Genomic DNA, 20,058 nt, shown 5'->3' with positions numbered 1-20,058 from the left:
TGCTATTAGCACAGCTAATAATATGGACCATGCATAGGCTATATAGATGGTCCAATATGTTCAAATAATTTGAACAAATAATTTATTCTGGAGGTGGAAATGTATTTGTAGATAGTGTCAGCATAATAATTTCCATCCACTTTGGAGTAGAATGTCCTTTTAAAAAAGTCACCGGAACTGAGCTTGTCAGTCCTTCTACATAAAATGTATCCTGACCTGCCCCCAGTAAATGTCCAGTCTCCTTCCTAAATGGACTGTGTACTACCACCAGGTCTCTCTCTCTCTCTCTCTCTCTCTCTCTCTCTCTCTCTCTCTCTCTCTCTCTCTCTCTCTCCCCCCCCCCCCCCCCCACACAATATGCTGTAGCTCGGCAGCGAGGAACCACATTGTTTGTACTCAATACTCTACTCAGAGAGTGGCTGGCCGTCAGTTCCAGTTACCCCAGCATGATAATTGGCCTCCCATTGATAGACGTGGGCTCCCTTCACGCTCCAGGGGCCTCGGCTCATTGTCAGAGGAGGCGACACACTGCCGAGCACACTCACACACCGAGCACACTCAAAACAGCACATCAAATCAGCCATGCTTCACGGGCCGGGTGCTAATGTGCGGGGCGGATACGACGAGTGGTGCGTGTGTGTTTGTTTTATCCGGGGGTAGGAGGTCTCCCAAATCACAGTGTGCAGTGTCTCTCCGGGGAGGCTATGGGGTTAACGTGGTTAACTGCAGCCGCTGGTGGCGTTTAAGCTATACTCTCTCGCTTTTCTCCTCTTTCTCCATCACTGCCCACCCCTTTCTCTCTCTCTCTTTCTCTCGTACTATTCCTTCCTCTCTTTCTTTCTTTCTTTCTTTCTTTCTTTCTTTCTTTCTTTCTTTCTTTCTTTCTTTCTTTCTTTCTTTCTTTCTTTCTTTCTTTCTTTCTTTCTTTCTTTCTTTCTTTCTTTCTTTCTTTCTTTCTTTCTTTCTTTCTTTCTTTCTTTCTTTCTTTCTTTCTTTCTTTCTCCCCCTCACCCGTTCTCCCTCTTTCTCGATCCCTCTGTATGTCTTCTATGCCCACAGGGGCCCCACGTTCCCATCCCTCTGTATGTCTTCTATGCCCACAGGGGCCCCACGTTCCCATCCCTCTGTATGTCTTCTATGCCCACAGGGGTCCTACGTTCCCATCCCTCTGTATGTCTTCTATGCCCACAGGGGCCCCACGTTCCCATCCCTCTGTATGTCTTCTATGCCCACAGGGGCCCCACGTTCCCATCCCTCTGTATGTCTTCTATGCCCACAGGGGCCCCACGTTCCCATCCCTCTGTATGTCTTCTATGCCCACAGGGGCCCCACGTTCCCATCTCTGTAATAGAGATATAAATGGGATGTGAGCAGGGAGCCCTGACTCTCACACCATAAATCCACACTAATGGGAACACAGCCACATGGAGGGGGAGAGAGGAGGCTGCAGAGAGAGAGAGAGAGAGAGAAAGAGAAAAGGGAAGAGGGATTTAGTGTATAGAAGATGGGAGAGAGAAGGAAGAAATCGTGGAAATGTAGATTTGTGATATAGCTGGGGAGGTTTGTAGGCACAAATGTGAAGAGCGAAAGAGTGAATAGTTCACAGGTTGTTGGTTCCGTTAAAACCATCAATAACAAATGAAATGTCACTCCCCCTCAAAATGCACTCCAACCAACATCTCTCAACACATATTTTTCTGTCTGTCTAACCCCTCTCTCTCTCTCTCAAAGATGTGCGAGTTACTCACACTACTTATAAAAAAATACATTTTTAGCCCTAACCACTCCTCTCTTCTCTCCCTGCAGCAGCCCTATGCTCCACCCCCTCACCCCATGGCTCCGCCCAGCCCCAGCCATAACAGCTGCAGTCATGGCGGATCCGAGCAGCTGAGTAAAACTAACCTGTATATCCGAGGCCTGCCCCCAGGGACCACGGACCAGGATCTCATCAAGCTCTGCCAACCGTGAGTGTGGTACATACACAGATGATGAGAAACGCACACCCTTGCTCGTACACACATACACTCACTCACTCACTCACTCACTCACTCACTCACTCACTCACGCACACACTCACACAGACACACACACCTGCTGGTACACACACACACACTCACTCACTCACTCACTCACTCACTCACTCACTCACACAGACACACACACCTGCTGATACACACACACCCTCATTTAAGCTGTGTATAAAAGAGTGTATAAAAGAAACAGACACGGGTAATCATAAAAGCTCTGCCAGGTGTGTGTCTGATACAAAAACACCCATGCGCATGGATATACACACACACCTACACTCAGCTCAATAAAGCCCTAATAAAGCTGAGATTGGACTGCCTCCCCCAGGAACCATGGACCAGGACCTCATCAAGCTGCAACACACAGGCACGCACACACACACACACACAAGCCCCTCACACACACACGCACACACACACACGCACAAGCCCCTCACACACACACACACACACACACACACGCACAAGCCCCTCACACACACACACACACACACACACACACGCACACACAAACAGCTTTGTTCGGCTCCATTAAAATCCTCCACGTCTTAATCGATGAAAGGGTCAAGATCATTAATAAAGACACTGCAAACTGTGAAATACAGGCTAAAGGGAAGTCTGCTGGTTACGTGTCCTTTTGTTGCCCATCTTTTCAGACATGTCCCAGTCGAACGTAGCCAATCGTTTCATGATCTTATGGAATCGGAAGGTGCTGCCCAGTAGTTGGTAATGCTCTCCCTATGTCAGAAGTCCCGCATGTCTCGATATTGACCCATCACAATTCCATTAGCTAGAGAGAGCAAGCGCGATAAGAGCGCGGCGGTACTCAGCGTTTTGACACTGCGTATCTCTTAGCCACATAGTCCCCTTCTGTACAAATATCACTGTAGGCCGTTTCAATTTATTCTTCCAATTCAGTATGATCTTGAATTTGAGGCCAGACGTTTTTTCAGAAGGGCATTGTCGGGAACTTAAGTAAAGTACCCGGCAGTGAAGGTTCAAATATCATTCTGTGGTTTACTAGCTCCTGTACCTCAAAACATGACAAAACATTGGACAAACACCATTACTACCTCACTGTCCTCTAGTGGATGCTTCCCTTCCCTTCCTCCCACACACTCTGTCCTCAGCATTTCTCTCCCCTGTATTTTTGCCAGTCGCCTTCGTCCGTATTGTCTAAGTGCCCCCAAGGTTGCCCGAGGTCTGCCGTGCCAATGAAAATCCAATGCCAATGAAACTTTAATTAGCCAGCCACTGTTTCAGGCACAGGCGGGTAGTAACATTTTCACAAAGGTCATCTGGCGCTGCAGTCTGTGACACCCGGGTCCTCCTCCCACCCCAACCTGCTCCAACCCCACCATAATGGCATCCTCCCTTGGCCCGACGCCTTGTCCCCCAGGGCTTCATGTTAAACTGAAACCTCTGAAATGAGCTGTTGCAGTTTTCGGAAAATGAGGAGTCCTAGGGGGTTTTTCAACCACCTCTCAGCCACCCGAGTTATTATCAGTATCATGGGGTTGTCTGACTCTGCCTGTGTGTGTGTGTGTGGCAGCATTTTCCTCTCAGAGATTAGTCTTGAAAACCCGACCCTAGGCAACAGTGACTAGGCAACAGTGACTAGGGTCGGGTTTCAATGACAGACTCTGTTGGCAACTTCTCTAAAGAAGAAGAAACAATGATCCGGGGTGAGTCCTCTTCGGACACACAACTCTCTCAGCAAATCACGATTCCAGAACGTTGCGATACGAAACCAGAGTTTGCAGTGATTTTAGGGAAGGTAGTTGATGCAAACTAGCCTCTTGCATTTCACACTCATTAAATATTACCCCCGTGATATCCATTAAAAAAAAATATATAATATTCAAGCAGATAAGGCACTTAAGGTAGTCCACTTCCACTACTGCTTGTGGGTTCGTTGGTGACTGTACAACCCGATGCGGGATGCACACTCTCTGCCACGGAAAGAGCACACAAAGGCCTGTCCTGTTGAGGCCAGTGGTCATATGTCTTCTCTGTCACTTTGCCCACGGCCAACTGCACTCCTTGAGTCCGTGCCAATCTGGACGGAGACGGGGTTTATCCCCAACTTCTTTAGCGGATGTCTTCAGTTGGTCCTTTAGCCTCTTTTTTTCTGCCCACCTGAAGAGTGACGGCCCAGTTCTGGCTGTCTGTACAGCATCTTTCCGGGGAGGCGGTCCTCTGGCATCCAGACGGCATGGCCCGAGCCATCTAAGCTGGTGGTGGTGTGAAGTACACCTCAATGCTCCTGCAGTTGGTTCTCTGTTCTCGCCATGTGGCACACGGTCCTGCCAGGTCACTTTCAACATGCGTTGAAGCCATTTTATGTCAAAGGACTCTAGTAAGTGTCGGCTGTAGACTATCCATGTTTCACATCCATGAAGGAGTGTAGATACACACACTGCCTGGTAGACTGCAGCTTTGGTGTGAAGGGGATAAGGAAGTGAGGTAGTTCGTCTATGCCTAAAGGGTCCGTCTGCGGGATGGAAACCCTGGGGCTGCCCAATCGCTTGGTAGTCAAATGGATCATAAAGTCTCCCGTTGAAACCAGACCCTAGTCACTGTTGCTTAGGGTCGGGGGTGTTCGAGACAACTCCGATTACTATGAGTCCTTGTGGTGTGCTGAGCCATGCCGGTTCCCGAGACAGGTTCACGGGGTCACACACACTGTGGAACAGCCCCAGCAGTCCAGGCCCCGTATCTCTAAAGTAAACACAGTGCCGCCAACTGACGCATTCTTGAGAGTGTGCCATATCGTAGCTGCTGATTGGAGGTTGTTACACGCCGGCCTGAGAGATGCTTGGAAATGCCAAAGTTCTCTCAAATTGCAGCGGCCACTCCTACATGAAAATGAACTCCGCTCCGCTCTGTGACCGTAACGATACGGCGAGCTACAGTCTCCAAAGAGTCCTAACACTCATCTACTACAACTTCCTCTACTACTTCAAACATAGCCAAAAGAAAAGGGAGTCAATAACAACAATGGCCACGGAGGTTCTAATTCTACGCAGTTGGAAGAGCAATTAATGGGATTTGGGAGTGTGCTTAATCTATTTTATTCAATTGGCTGAGTCTGTAGCTCTCCAGAACCATCAGCCTGATATATGGGCATGGAGGAGCAGCCAGAGAAGGGGGTTTGGCTGAACACCCAGAGCAAGAGAGACCTGGATGGAACAGCCGGTTACCGTTAGAAAAATGCCTGGACCAAGCCAGGCAGGTGGGGCACAGGGCCAAGCATAACCCACCCATGGGGTGTGTAGCCAACGCTAACCCCCGAGCCCTCTTGAGCAACGGGAGACTTTATGATCCATTTGACTACCAAGCGATTGGGCAGCCCCAGGGTTTTCTTGTTGCAGTCCACCACCCAGGAGAGGTAGAGGGGCTGAGTAAAGAGCATTTGAGTAAAGAGCATTTTTAGACAAGGCACTCGAGACCAGACATAGGGCCCACACCTGGAATAACAGAAGCATTCAAGCTCACATTCTCCCTGCCAGTGGCCTAAATCCATAACTCAAACATGTACATTGCAAAGGACCCCAGAGCTTCCCTCCCTACCCTCCCTTCCGTCCTCCTCCCTTTGGACTTCTTTGTTTTCCACCTCCCTCCTGCTTTCATCCATCCCGCCCTTCTGGATCTCTGCACCCAATTTAAGCCGAAGTCCAGCTACAGCTGTGCTCTCTATCACACTGCTTTCCCTCGCCCGATCAAACGGAGAGAAACCCAAATCAAGAGCTAAAAAAAACTTTCCCATGTGTGGTGAGGGATGGAGGAGTGAAAGAGTGGGGAGTGAGAGGTTTGGGGAGCTCCACACAGCAGAGGAAGGAGGAAGGGGTGACCCTGGGACCACCTGTTCCACAGAGCCTCTGAGATCCGAAGCGCCACATTATCCATCGTGACTCTCAGAGGCCCTCTGTTGACGCAAACCGGCCGGCTATCAGAGCCTCCCCGATCCCACGGGCTCCTTTTCAACAAACTGCCAAAGAGATGAAGTGTGAGAAAAGACACTCCAGTCAGCCCAGACTCGGCTCCTTCGCCTCCGTCATCGTCGCCCTACACTTTCAGTCCAGCTCCGCCTTTCCTGGCCCTTTCTCTCTCTCTCTCTCCGTCTCTCCCTCTCTCTCCTTCTCCGTCCAGTCAACCAACTCCGCCGCACGTCCTTCAGAACGGACCGAGATAGCAACGCTTAACCTCTGAGGCAGTGAGGCAACCGCAGGAATGCCCAGGCCGAACTAATATGTTGTATCCTCCACAACATTGATTTGGAGAGCAGTTGCTGTGCAGTGGCTGATATGCCCCCAGGCAATCTCCTACATTATTTATCCCTCAATTACTGTATACATGGTATCGGGACAGCTTGGCTTTTCATAGGCACTCCCTCTGTTTGTTTCTTTACAGCCAGTTACAGCCAGTACACCCACTCTGCTGGGAAGCGTCAGGTAGCCTAGCGGTAAAGAGCTTTGGGCCAGTAACCGAAAGGTCGCTGGTTCGAATTCCAGAGAGGACTAGGTAAAAATCTGCCGATGTGCCCTTGAACAAAGCACTTAACCGTAAGTCACTCTGAATAAGAGTGTCTGCTAAATGACTAAAATGTCAAATGAAAGCTCCACCCCATCCATTACAGGTGCAGCAGCCGTCAGCCTTAAGACTGGTTGACGTGAGGGCAGGAAGCCGAGCGCCCGGGACTCTACAGTTTCCCTCCCAGATGCTTTGACACTCTCTGTCCCTTCCCCCTCTTTCTCTCTCTTTCCCTTTCATCTGGAGTAGTGTGGAGAAAGCAACACAGATGAGATGTGTTCATTTGTGCGTGTCAGACAGAAATGCGTGGCATGTCGGCTTGACAGGTTGTAGACGGCCGTGGACAAACAGGAGCTATTTTGGAACGCTGAAGCCTGAAAGAGAACTGTGGTACTGTGGAAAATAGCCATATGCCTATTACTCATTCTATTAAACACACACACACACGTACGTACAAACACACACACACACACACACACACTGCCATTTTTCTCTCCCACTCACTCCATTAAAAGCACTCCATATCTATAGTGGAGCCCCTGTAGTCGCTCACTCTCGCTTGTTCTCTCTCTCACGTCCTCTTGTTCTCTCACTCTCTCTCTCTTGTTCTCTCCCCCCCTCTCTTTTTGTTTCTCTCTCTCCCTCCTGCCCTCCCTGTGGGTGGAGAGCTCTGCGATGAGCTCCAATCTGATGATCGGCCAACATCTTTCACCAGCACTACCTGTCAAAAATGCATTTTCCTGTGTGTGTGTGTGTGTGTGTGTGTGTGTGTGTGTGTGTGTGTGTGTGTGTGTGTGTGTGTGTGTGTGTGTGTGTGTGTGTGTGTGTGTGTGTGTGTGTGTGTGTGTGTGTGTGTGTGTGTGTGTGTGTGTGTGTGTGTGTGTTATTTTTGGCCTGATACAGATCCTGGGTTGACAAGGACATCACCACTAAATCATTCTCAGGTCAGCTGCAGGTGCTAACTCAACCATGGCCGACACTGCTATTTAACACTGGTGATGCTCAACCATGGCCGACACTTGTCAGGCTTGCCTCAGTCAGAGCCCCTTAAAGGTGACGAAGGGCCAGATCCCGGATGGGTGGCCAACAGAATCGTAAGGAGGAAATGCAACCCAAGCTTGGAGTTTTTTCCAGCCCTGGGCCAGTTGACATGTCATCTTGTGAGTGAGCCAGCAAAGTATTGGCCTAATTCACCGGGTCACAATTTGTCAGAGGGCCGTCGTTGCCAGGGGAGCTATCACAATTCATTTCAAATGCAGAAACGTCAAGATGACATTTAGAAGTAGAACTGTTGTCTTCCAGCAATGGGAATACGTTCCACAGTGGGTGGGGCCAGAGGGTGAGGCGGGCCAAAGAGCTTAGACCTACAGTTCACAGAAAACCATTGTATCACCTGATAGAAGCAGGGAGAGAAGAGCTTAAGAACCGACAACGGTAACATCTTGTACCGTGGTAGTGCAGTGGCCCTACTGTGGGATATCTTCAAAGGGCAGGTCCCTCTACAGTACACAAGTAGAGCTCAGGAGAGTGGCTCGTGATTGATTTTGATTCAGTTCTACTTGAGTGACCAGCGGGTCTCCCCCCCAATGCCAGGTGTCCATCAGGATAGAGCAGGCTAGTTCAGCAGTGCGCAGCACCTGCCTGTCTGTCTCTGCAGTTCACTGTGAGACTAGGCCTGCATCCTAAATGACACCCTGTTCCCTATATAGCTTCCTGGGCTCTGGTCAAAAGTAGTGCACTATATAGGGAAATATAGTGCCATTTGGAACACAACCTGGGTCCCCTCCCCTGCCCTTAACCCTCTGTTCTATAGTCACAGAGGAAGCTTCCATGATCCCAGGTCAACTGGTCCTAGTCCTTAATGGCCCACAGCACTAATAGCTGTGATTTGACCCCTGTCTGTCAGGCTCACCTTTAGAGTTCTGAGGGGGTCGGTTGAGCTTGCGGGTCAACCGGAACGTGGCACTAACTCAACCCGGAACGTTGCACTAAAGTATGGCGCCATCTCTCACTTTCAATCTATCCCTCTCCCTCTTCCTCTGTCTACCACTCTCTCTCTCCCTCTAGCCGTACCTGCCCATTCAGAATATGTGTAAAAACAGTGACACCTGTCTCTTAAATTACCATCAAACATTCAGTAATATAAACGCAAAACTCAAGAGATGAACTGACACAGACGCCACACAGCCTGGGTCTCCCATCTGCCTCTGGGGTCCACAGCGGGATCACTTTCTTTTAATTTCCTCCTTTCAAACTCCTCCCCAAACCTAGGGGCCCAAGGGCCTGTCAGACCCCTCTTCAGATACCCTGGGGTGTTTACACACACACACACACACACACACACACACACACACACACACACACACACACACACACACACACACACACACACACACACACAGAGGAGAGAATGTGACTGTATCCCCTAGAGGTTGTGGTTATACCATGTGGTCAGCAGAAGGGAGGTAGGGAAACACAGACATGGAGCAGAAACTGCCTGGAGCTGTTTCCCACCTACCTGTCATGCCACTTCACACGTCTACTGCAGCAAACAGACAGCGAGGGCGCTTTGGAGAGCCAGCGGGGGGACAACGCCACGCTTGGGTGGTCCGCCAGTCCCCCTCACCCCTCCTCCTGCAAAGCTGGCTCTGGTCTGCTCTCCATGTACGAACCACTTCACCCCCAGCGCAATGGCGGAAATATGCCTGGATCATTTCACCCAGAGAGGGGAAAAGGGAGATGCAGATATTCAATGGATCCAATATGATCCAATGTCTCGTTGTCAGGCCTCCACCCGAAAAGTAGAAGCTGCGGTTGAGGCTAGGCACCGTGCTTCAATTCCTAGAAAGCTTTCGAACAAATGACGTCTTTTACAGTTGCCTCAATTTGTGCGATGTTCAACGGCACAGAACCACAAATAAAAACCTGTATTTTTATTGGCCGGGTGTCCTTTTTAGTCTCGTCGACTCAAATTATTAATTGGATATGGCGGTGGAATGATTGGCAGAGAAAGAGGAAGGGAGAAAGAGTGAGAGGAAGAGGAGGAAAGAGACACTGGCATACCACATTTGACCATATAATAGCACTCTCAGCTTTCCAAGAAAACATCAATTGAGACATTTATGGTCTGTTTACATATATTTCCGAAGTTTTTTACGCAGAACACTGGTAGGAAACCCGTATAAACTGTATGTATGATCATATGACAATATTTTAGCTTGACAATCATTCTATTACACAATTTCTGATATATCACATGCATTTGTTATATTTTCCTGCATAAGTCAAATCCGTATTATGCCTCTAATGCCATTCATTACAATTAGGCTGGTTTGGATGTCCTCTCCGCCCCATGGCAATATGTGTAGAATAGCAGGAAGTTTGCTTTAGAAATGCCAAATTCTCTCATCCTCAATTCAATATATGTAGAATACCATGAAATGAGCTGTAAAACTGCACATTTTCCTCTCCACCCCATGGCAATATGTGTAGAATAGCATGAAATGATCTTTCAAAATGCCAAATTCTCTGAGCCTCATTGCAAAATGTGTAGAATAGCAGGAGGTGAGATATTAAAATGCTAATTTTTCTCTTTGCCCCATGGCGAAATTAGTAGAATTGTAGGAAGTTAACTGTTTCCCCGAGAGAGAAACTGTGCCACCGCAGAGAGAGATAGAATTGGGAGAGGGACAGAGGAGGAGAGGGAACGAGGGACAGAGGAGGAGAGGGAACGAGGGACAGAGGAGGAGAGGGAACGAGGGAGAGAGAGGGAAAGAGCGAGAGAGGGACTGGGTGAGGACTGACTAGGACCATTAAAGACTGAGATGACGGAGACCGACAGTGATTGAAATAGGATTAGAGGAGACCGGCTCGAGCAGAGCGACAGCATCACCAGTGTTAAACCTGGGCTTCACAGGGACTGTCTCTGTCACATCAAAGACATGGAAGAGAAGCCGCCAGCACGGTGTCCACACACACACACACACACACACACACACACACCTTTGCATGCACAAACATATATACGTGGCTCGTACACGGCTTGTGTTCCCTGTTTATTACCAATATTCTCCATGATGGGCTCGATGCCTGATTCAGCCTTTTCTTTTCATCCCACTCCTGGTGTCTTTGTGGGGTATTTTTGGATCACAGACACGATGCATTGATGAACCATCTTTAACAATTAATGAGACGACTTGTCTCCTGGTCCCAGTGGACCCAAACAAAGTTCTGATGAGAACGTTCCCCAACCCCATGCCAATCAGAGACCTTTTTAACTGTTTCCCAGAACGAGCCGACTGTACACACACACACACACACACACACACAGGCTCTTGCTCATTTTCGCACATACACACAACCAGACACGCAGAAAACACATGCACACCTTAGTTAGTGCTACGTTAATGTTACAATCAATGTGTAACTTCGTTGAGTTTCCAATGTATGTTCAGTTTTTTCTCTCCATCATAGTTTGTCACGTGCACAGGACACGGCAGGTGTAAACGAAGGCTTTTTCCTCAACAGTGCACCATCAATAACAAACATACAATGTTTGCTTTGAGTATATCAATGGCATCAAATATATGCACCAGCCCCGTGTTGAATCCAATCTTTTCTATTGCTCATGGGAGACGCCCTCGAACTCCCTCGAGGGAATACAAATCCCCGTTGATATTTCTTACCAGGTAAAGTCAAATTACCCTGTGTCTCTCGCTCCCATAAAATACAATCGACTGATTGGTATCAATGAGGCTAAGTTTCCGCCTGCCGGGCTGCGTCCCCAATGGCGCCCTGTTCCCATAGAGGTGCACTACTTTTGTCACCAGGCATATTGGGAACTGGTGCCATTTGGGACCCAGCCACCGTCAAAATTACCCTGCGTCTCGATCCCATCAAGACAACAGTCTGATTGGTATCCAGGAGTCTGAGTGTCAGGCTGTAGTTTTTCCTCTTTGTGCTCATCAGTTCATGCCTGCCACCCACCCCACCGCAGCATGCAATAAATAGAGTCTTCGCTGTGCGTTGAGAAATGGCACAATTATCCCCCGCTGGTGAAATATGGGCCAGGAAGCTGCACACTTCCCTATGTACACACACGCACACACACACACACACACACACACACACACACACACACACACACACACACACAAGGGAAAGTACAGGCACGCACGCATACACACAGGCACAAACACACAGGCAGGCACACACACAGAGCTGCCTGATGCCGTCGTCCTCTAGTCCACACACAGTCCATAACGATGGGGTTTTTGCCACAGCAAGTCATAGTGCAATTGTTTGATTAATGGGAGAGATGAAGTGGTAGTAGACATTCCCGATGTGTCAACTTCCTCTGTGTTTATTTCCCAGCAGCGGTAATGGTTATCAAGAGAGCAATCGTGCCTCACTACATTTATACATTTTTAAGGCCAAGTGGAGGTTAGAGAATTGAGAGAGGACAAAATAGCCTACTGTAATGGTAATAGCACTACTGAATTCTAAGAATATTCCCAATGTTATGTCCTAGAACCATTCCACCGAGTAATTCGGCTTCTCTCTTCTCTTCACAGATATGGGAAAATAGTGTCAACCAAGGCCATCCTGGACAAGAACACCAACCAGTGCAAAGGTATGTCACCAAGGTCTCTGTATCCCAAATGGCACCGTATTCCCTAGGTAGTGCACTACTTTTGACCAGGGCACTATGTAGGGAATATAGGGTGCCATTTGGGATGCAGGCTGAGCCTTGTGTCTGCCACCGTCCACGGCGCAGCGATCACTCATCAAAGCAGATGTTGTCAGAGGAAGCGTTCGGTGCCAAGCCCTGGCATGAGCACAGACCTCAGTCGAGAAAGCACCTGCATGTCGCAAATCAACGATTTAGCAGTTACCGCTAGCTGGATGGAGGTTAATGACTAGGCCCAACGATGAAGTTCGCTCGCCGGAAGGACGTCAGACGATGGGCAGTTGTTGTGCAGCCCCTCCCTAGCTACGGCCCCGTAGACTCTTTTATCTCCCCCTCTTTCAACCGGGTCTTGGAAAACAGCGTTAGCCTGTGCTGTCTGTACACTCACCAGGAGTGTCATGTTGACACATCAAAACCAAACGACGGAGCCTTCATATCGGCGGCAAATGTTTCAATCGCTAATCAAGTGCACATATCCAATTAGAAGGAGAACAGGCAAGTACGATGCAGTTAAACGTTCTTTAGTATCGCTCTGGTCTTACATCTCAAGCTATTCGTAGACATGTTCCCCGCTTCAGCCGGTACAGTACTGTAAATACATTTCCGTAGTTTTCCTTCTGTTCACTCTCCTCTGACGGCTGCTACACTCAAAACGGAGCGACAAGAGTGTCGTAGATACGGTCCATTCCAAAAATTTGACGTACGGTGTGTAGACCCATTTCATGGCCAGTCGTAGAGGGGGAGAAGAAGAAAAACAACAGATTAGTCCTGAGGTGTATGGCAGCACTGTTTAAGCGCTACTGAAGTTCCATCAATACTAATTGTTTTTTGCAGCCTCTTTGCTCTGTATTGCCGCCCCCCTTCGAGGTGATGCCTCCTTCCGACCGTCCTTACCTGGATGGAACCCGCCCGTTGTGTGACGGGTCAGATGTAGAGGGAAAACAACCCTCCATGATTCAAGGCTGGAGAAGCCTCGGATTGGCTTAACCTCCTTTGTGTGGGGCGGCAGGTAGCTTAGTGGTTAAGAGCGTTGGGCCAGTAACCAAAGGGTCACTGGTTCAAATCGCAGAGGCATCTACCGTAGGTGAGAAATCAACTGATGTGCCCTTGAGCAAGGCACTTAACCCGAATTGCTTCTGGGTAAGAGCATCTGCTAAATTACTAGAATGTCCATTTGTTGCTGTTGACTCATGTAGGCAATCAGAAGTCAGCCTGGGCCCCTTGTTAGGAGGAAGGATGGACCCACGGGTGGTGGAAAGCAGGAAGAGAGGATTGAGGGAGTATACGGACACACCAGAGGTGTGAAGTAAATCGCAGGGTGTGGAGATGAAATACAGTAGAGCCTCTCTGAGTCCAGGGCACTGGCCTGGTGAGTTATGCTCTGGAGGGCCAGGCACTCGGCTCGGCACTCGCGGGTGGGGGGAGACCAGTTTCCCATACCTCACCTGCCTGGAATGCAGCGCTGCCGAGATGCCAAAAGCCAAGCAAAAGCATCTGTATTTTACGAGTGGAAATGATGGTCCAGCCCTGTGCACCGAGGGAGGGGAAGGGGGAGTAGGGCAGAAAGACGGGAGAGAGAGGGAGAAAGGAAGAGAGGCCACAATAGCTCCAAGGCCTCATCAGAAGCCATGTGTTTCTGTATAAATGCAGATCTCTGGCTTACCCCTACCATGTAACCTATGTCTCTGATCACTACTGACAGCCAGGGCCTCATTCCTTTCATACTGATGTTGAAATACATGTGCAACATATTTCAGATTTTTAGAGAGCTTGATACAGAGTGCCTGTGTTTTTTTGTCTTCTTGACCCCGACCAGCATTTTATTTCTTAAACTGAAATGATTTTCTTCTAGTGAGACACCAATGTTGTAACATACCCGCTCAACTTTTTTTCATGATAGCGTCAAAGTTCAGAGGTTACTCCAGTCTACTCAATCTGCTTCTAAACAGATTTTTCCTTTCAAAAGCATGCTCTCTCCTCCTCTCCGTCCTTGTAAAGGTGAATGCAGGAAGGCGGGGTACGGGTTGGAGCAGGTTTCGTATCCATCATAAGAAGAACACCGCGTCGCCCTGATCTGGTATCACTTTGTTTTCAGTCGTCTGCCCTTTTGACCTGGCGCTCCTTTAAATGTCAGAGGCAGTGCTTTTTCAACACGGTGGCACCACCAGACAGACACCGAGCCGGGAACAAACCAGGCCAATCCTCCCTCCCTCCTCTCCTGTGTTATTTGTATTTAGTTCAGCTCAGTGAGAATGCAGTAAAGCGCAAGAAAAAGGGGAAGGGTGCATGAGGTCAGCAACCAGTCATCTCTGGGAAAGATTAAAGAAATGCGAGACACACTGAGATTGAAGCGTGGGAGAGGAACCTGTTTGTTGTAGAGAGGCCGAGATATGCTGGGCACTGATGTACCCCACACACACACACACACAAACAAATGCACTTGCGCACGCACGCACACACAATCACGCATGCATGGATGCACTCATTATACACACACAATCACACGAGCATGCCCAGTGGTGTAAAGTACTTCAGTACAAATATGTGAAAGGACTACTTAAGTCGTTTTTATGGGTATCAGTACTTTACTTTACTATTTACATGTTTTGAATACTTTTACTTTTACTTCACCACATTCCTAAATAAAATTATATACTTTTTACTACATACATTTTCCTTGACACCCAAAAGTACCCGTTACATTTTGAATGCTTAGTAGGTCAGGGAAATGGTCTAATTCACAGACTTATCGAGAGAACATCCCTGGTCATCCCTAGTGCCTCTGATCTGGCAGACTCACTAAACACATGCTTCGTCTGGTTTGCTTAATATAAGGAATTTGAAATGATTTATACTTTTACTTTTGATACTTAAGTATATTCAAAACCAAATACGTTTAGATTTTTACTCAAGTAGGATTTTACTGGGTGACCTTCACTTTTACTTCATTTTCTATTAAGGTATCTTTACTTTTACTCCAGTATTTTTATTTAACTAGGCAAGTCAGTTAAGAGCAAATTCTTATTTTCAATGACGGCCTAGGAACAGTGGGTTAACTGCCTTGTTCAGGGGCAGAAACGACAGATTTTTACCTTGTCAGCTCGGTGATTCGATCTTGCAACCTTTCGGTTACTAGTCCAACGCTCTAACCACTAGGCTACCTGCTGCCCCAAGTATGACAATTGGGTACTTTTTCCACCACTGAGCTTGCATACACATACAGTGGGGCAAAAAAGTATTTAGTCAGCCACCAATTGTGCAAGTTCTCTCACTTAAAAAGATGAGAGAGGCCTGTAATTTTCATCATAGGTACACTTCAACTATGACAGACAAAATGAGAAAAGAAATCCAGAAAATCACATTGTTGGATTTGTAATGAATTTATTTGCAAATTATGGTGGAAAATAAGTATTTGGTCACCTACAAACAAGCAAGATTTCTGGCTCTCACAGACCTGTAACTTCTTCTTTAAGAGGCTCCTCTGTCCTCCACTCGTTACCTGTATTAATGGCACCTGTTTGAACTTGTTATCAGCATAAAAGACACCCGTCCACAACCTCAAACAGTCACACTCCAAACTCCACTATGGCCAAGACCAAAGAGCTGTCAAAGGACACCAGAAACAAAATTGTAGACCTGCACCAGGCTGGGAAGACTGAATCTGCAATAGGTAAGCAGCTTGGTTTGAAGAAATCAATTGTGGGAGCAATTATTAGGAAATGGAAGACATACAAGACCACTGATAATCTCCCTCGATCTGGGGCTTCACGCAAGATCTCACCCCGTGGGGTCAAAATGATCACAAGAACGGTGAACAAAAATCCCAAAACCACACGGGGGGAGCTAGTGAATGACCTGCAAAGAGCTGGGACCAAAGTAACAAAGCCTACCATCAGTAACACACTACGCCGCCAGGGACTCAAATTCTGCAGTGCCAGACGTGTCCCCCTGCTTAAGCCAATACATGTCCAGGCCCATCTGAAGTTTACTAGAAAGCATTTGGATGATCCAGAAGAAGATTGGGAGAATGTCATATGGTCAGATGAAACCAAAATATAACTTTTTGGTAAAAACTCAACTCGTCGTGTTTGGAGGACAAAGAATCCTGAGTTGCATCCAAAGAACACCATACCTACTGTGAAGCATGGGGGTGGAAACATCATGCTTTGGGGCTGTTTTTCTACAAAGGGACCAGGACGACTGATCCGTGTAAAGGAAAGAATGAATGGGGCCATGTATCATGAGATTTTGAGTGAAAACCTCCTTCCATCAGCAAGGGCATTGAAGATGAAACGTGGCTGGGTCTTTCAGCATGACAATGATCCCAAACACACAGCCCGGGCAACGAAGGAGTGGCTTCGTAAGAAGCATTTCAAGGTCCTGGAGTGGCCTAGCCATTCTCCAGATCTCAACCCCATAGAAAATCTTTGGAGGGAGTTGAAAGTCCGTGTTGCCCAGCAACAGCCCCAAAACATCACTGCTCTAGAGGATATCTGCATGGAGGAATGGGCCAAAATACCAGCAACAGTGTGTGAAAACCTTGTGAAGACTTACAGAAAACGTTTTACCTCTGTCATTGCCAACAAAGGGTATATAACAAAGTATTGAGATAAACTTTTGTTATTGACCAAATACTTATTTTCCACCATAATTTGCAAATAAATTCATTAAAAATCCTACAATGTGATTTTCTGATTTTTTTGCTAATTTTGTCTGTCATAGTTGAAGTGTACCTATGATGAAAATTACAGGCCTCTCTCATCTTTTTAAGTGGGAGAACTTGCACAATTGGTGGCTGACTAAATACTGTTTTGCCCCACTGTACAGCGGGGAGAACAAGAACTTCATATACTGCCGATTTTACAGGTTTTCCTACTTATAAAGCATGTAGAGGTCTGTAATTTTTATCATAGGTACACTTCAACTGTAAGAGACGGAATCTAAAACAAAAATCCAGAAAATCACATTGTATGATTTTTAAGTAATTCATTAGCATTTTATTGCATGACATAAGTATTTGATACATCAGAAAAGCAGAACTTAATATTTGGTACAGAAACCTTTGTTTGCAATTACAGAGATCATACGTTTCCTGTAGTTCTTGACCAGGTTTACACACACTGCAGCAGGGATTTTGGCCCACTCCTCCATACAAACACGGTGAGTGGAGTTTAGACCAAAAAGCTCTATTTTTGTCTCATCAAACCACATGACCTTCTCCCATTCCTCCCCTGGATCATCCAGATGGTCATTGGCAAACTTCAGACGGGCCTGGACATGCGCTGGCTTGAGCAGGGGGACCTTGCGTGCGCTGCAGGATTTTAATCCATGACAGCGTAGTGGGTTACTAATGGTTTTCTTTGAGACTGTGGTCCCAGCTCTCTTCAGGTCATTGACCAGGTCCTGCCATGTAGTTCTGGGCTTATCCCTCACCTTCCTCATGATCATTGATGCCCCACGAGGTGAGATCTTGCATGGAGCCCCAGACCGAGGGTGATTGATCGTCATCTTGAACTTCTTCCATTTTCTAATAATTGCGCCAACAGTTGTTGCCTTCTCACCAAGCTGCTTGCCTATTGTTCTGTAGCCCATCCCAGCCTTGTGCAGGTCTACAATTTAACCCTGATGTCCTTACACAGTTCTCTGGTCTTGGCCATTGTGGAGAGGTTGGAGTCTGTTTGATTGAGTGTCTTTTATACAGGTAACGAGTTCAAACAGGTGCAGTTAATACAGGCAATGAGTGGAGAACAGGAGGGCTTCTTAAAGAAAAACTAACATGTCTGTGAGAGCCGCAATTCTTACTGGTTGTTAGGTGATAAAATACTTATGTCATGCAATAAAATGAAAATGAATTACTTAAAAATCATACAATGTGATTTTCTGGATTTTTTTAGATTCCGTCTCTCACAGTTGAAGTGTACTTATGATAAAAATTACAGACCTCTACATTCTTTGTAAGTAGGAAAACCTGCAAAATCGGCAGTGTATCAAATACTTGTTCTCCCCACTGTATGTACATTAATCCACACATGCACGTAGAATAGCACACACATGTACATTCCACATTTTTGCACTCTGTAAAACACAGAGTGCATAATCACATTTAGGCCAGCATACTAGAGCCTCTCCTCTCCTCCACACACGCAGCCTACACCCCCACCCAAAACACTCATCCATCTGCCTTAGGACTCTATGGCTCCTGCAGCAACCAGCAGCAGATCTATCAATCCTCCGCCTGCCTAGCATCATAGCGTGACTGCCTTCCACCTCTGCATCGTGCAGGCTCTGAATGAGCCTCTCCATCTTCCCATCGCTGACGCCCTGGACCGACCGGAGAGCAATGGGAACAGGAAGTTCTGAAAGGCTTAAGGGTCGTCAAGCTCTGTGGGTAAGAGGGGAGGAATTCTCTCCCTCTGTCCCTGTATTGTTCCCTCTTGCTTCCTTTTGGATGTTTTTCATTTAGTAGGAGTGAGATGTGGGTTAGCTTAATCTGAGGGTCTCGGGGAACCGAAACCACTCATTTGCTATCCTGAAAAAAACATGAAAAGGGCAGCTCAGGCATTTGAAGGAAAGCAGGGGCTGACCAAATGGAGACATTTTAGATTTTCCTTTATGAGCCCCGAGGCAGAGGAAATGACCTCAGCCCGTTAAAGGACCTCCGTTTCCTCTGCCAGGAGATAAGGCCGCGGAGGCTAAGATTCGCAAGCCGGCCTGGCGGTTCAACACCACTCAGGATTGTACGAAATTAGATGAGATAATTGGCTCCCACGGTTTTGTTCTCTTCTCAGCTGCCTGTTGTTGTTCCTCAATGACACCTGTCATCCAGGCTATATTTTTGTTCTGTAGCTCAGTTGGTAGTGCACAATGCTTGTAACACCAGGATAGTGGATTTGAATCCTGGGAAAACACATACGTTATAATTTTGCCCTGAGAACAGCCTCAATTTGTTTCGGCATGGACTCTACAAGGTGTCAAGCGTTCCACAGGGATGCTGGCCCATGTTCACTCCAATGCTTCCCACAGTTGGCTCAATGTTCTTTGGGTGGTTGACCATTCTTGATACACACAGGGAACTGTTGAGCGTGAAAAACTCAGCAGCGTTGCAGTTCTTGACACAAACCGGTGCTCCTTACTACCATACCCCATTCAAAGACACTTAACTATTGTGTCTTGTCCATTCGCCCTCTGAATGGCACACATACACAATCCAAGGCCTTCTTTAACCTTTCTCCTCCCCTTCATCTACACTGATTGAAGTGGATTTAACAACTGACATCAATAATGGATCATAGCTTTCACCTGGATTAATCTGGTCAGTCTACAGTTGAAGTCAGAAGTTTATATACAATTAGGTTGGAGTCATTAAAACTAATTTTTCAACCACTCCACAAAGTTCTTGTTAACAACTATAGTTTTGGCAAGTTGATTAGGACATCTACTTTGTGCATGACACAAGTAATTTTTCCAACAATTGTTTACAGACAGATTATTTCACTTATAATTCACTGTATCACAATTCCAGTGGGTCAGAAGTTTACATACACTAAGTTGACTGTGCCTTTTAACAGCTTGGAAAATTCCAGAAAATTCAATTGTAGGTGTACCTGTGGATGTATTCCAAAGCCTACCTTCAAACTCAGTGCCTCTTTGCTTGACATCATGGGAAATTCAAAAGAAATCAGCCAAGATCTCAGAAGAAAAATTGTAGACCTCCAAAAGTCTGGTTCATCCTTGGGAGCAATTTCCAAATGCATGAAGGTACCACGTTCATCTGTACAAATAATAGTACGCAAGTATAAACACCATGGG

The 20,058-nt window shown here is 47.1% G+C and overlaps 1 protein-coding gene across 3 annotated transcripts in view; it reads left to right on the top strand.

Annotated features, from left to right (window-relative positions):
- LOC139391584 (RNA-binding motif, single-stranded-interacting protein 3-like) overlaps positions 1 to 20,058 on the top strand; it is a 345,137-nt gene that overhangs the window by 166,200 nt on the left and 158,879 nt on the right. For all 3 annotated transcript variants that reach the window (XM_071138960.1, XM_071138959.1, XM_071138961.1), the window contains 2 exons: positions 1,807 to 1,964; positions 12,134 to 12,192. In XM_071138960.1, coding sequence (XP_070995061.1) covers positions 1,807 to 1,964; positions 12,134 to 12,192 — 217 coding nt within the window. The remainder of the gene's footprint in view (positions 1 to 1,806; positions 1,965 to 12,133; positions 12,193 to 20,058) is intronic.

This window comes from Oncorhynchus clarkii, chromosome 32, assembly GCF_045791955.1.
Source record: "Oncorhynchus clarkii lewisi isolate Uvic-CL-2024 chromosome 32, UVic_Ocla_1.0, whole genome shotgun sequence".
In the NCBI taxonomy this organism is placed as follows: Eukaryota; Metazoa; Chordata; class Actinopteri; order Salmoniformes; family Salmonidae; genus Oncorhynchus; species Oncorhynchus clarkii.
The sequence above is the reverse complement of the archived record's forward strand: the minus strand, read 5'-3'. Positions and strand labels throughout refer to the sequence as shown.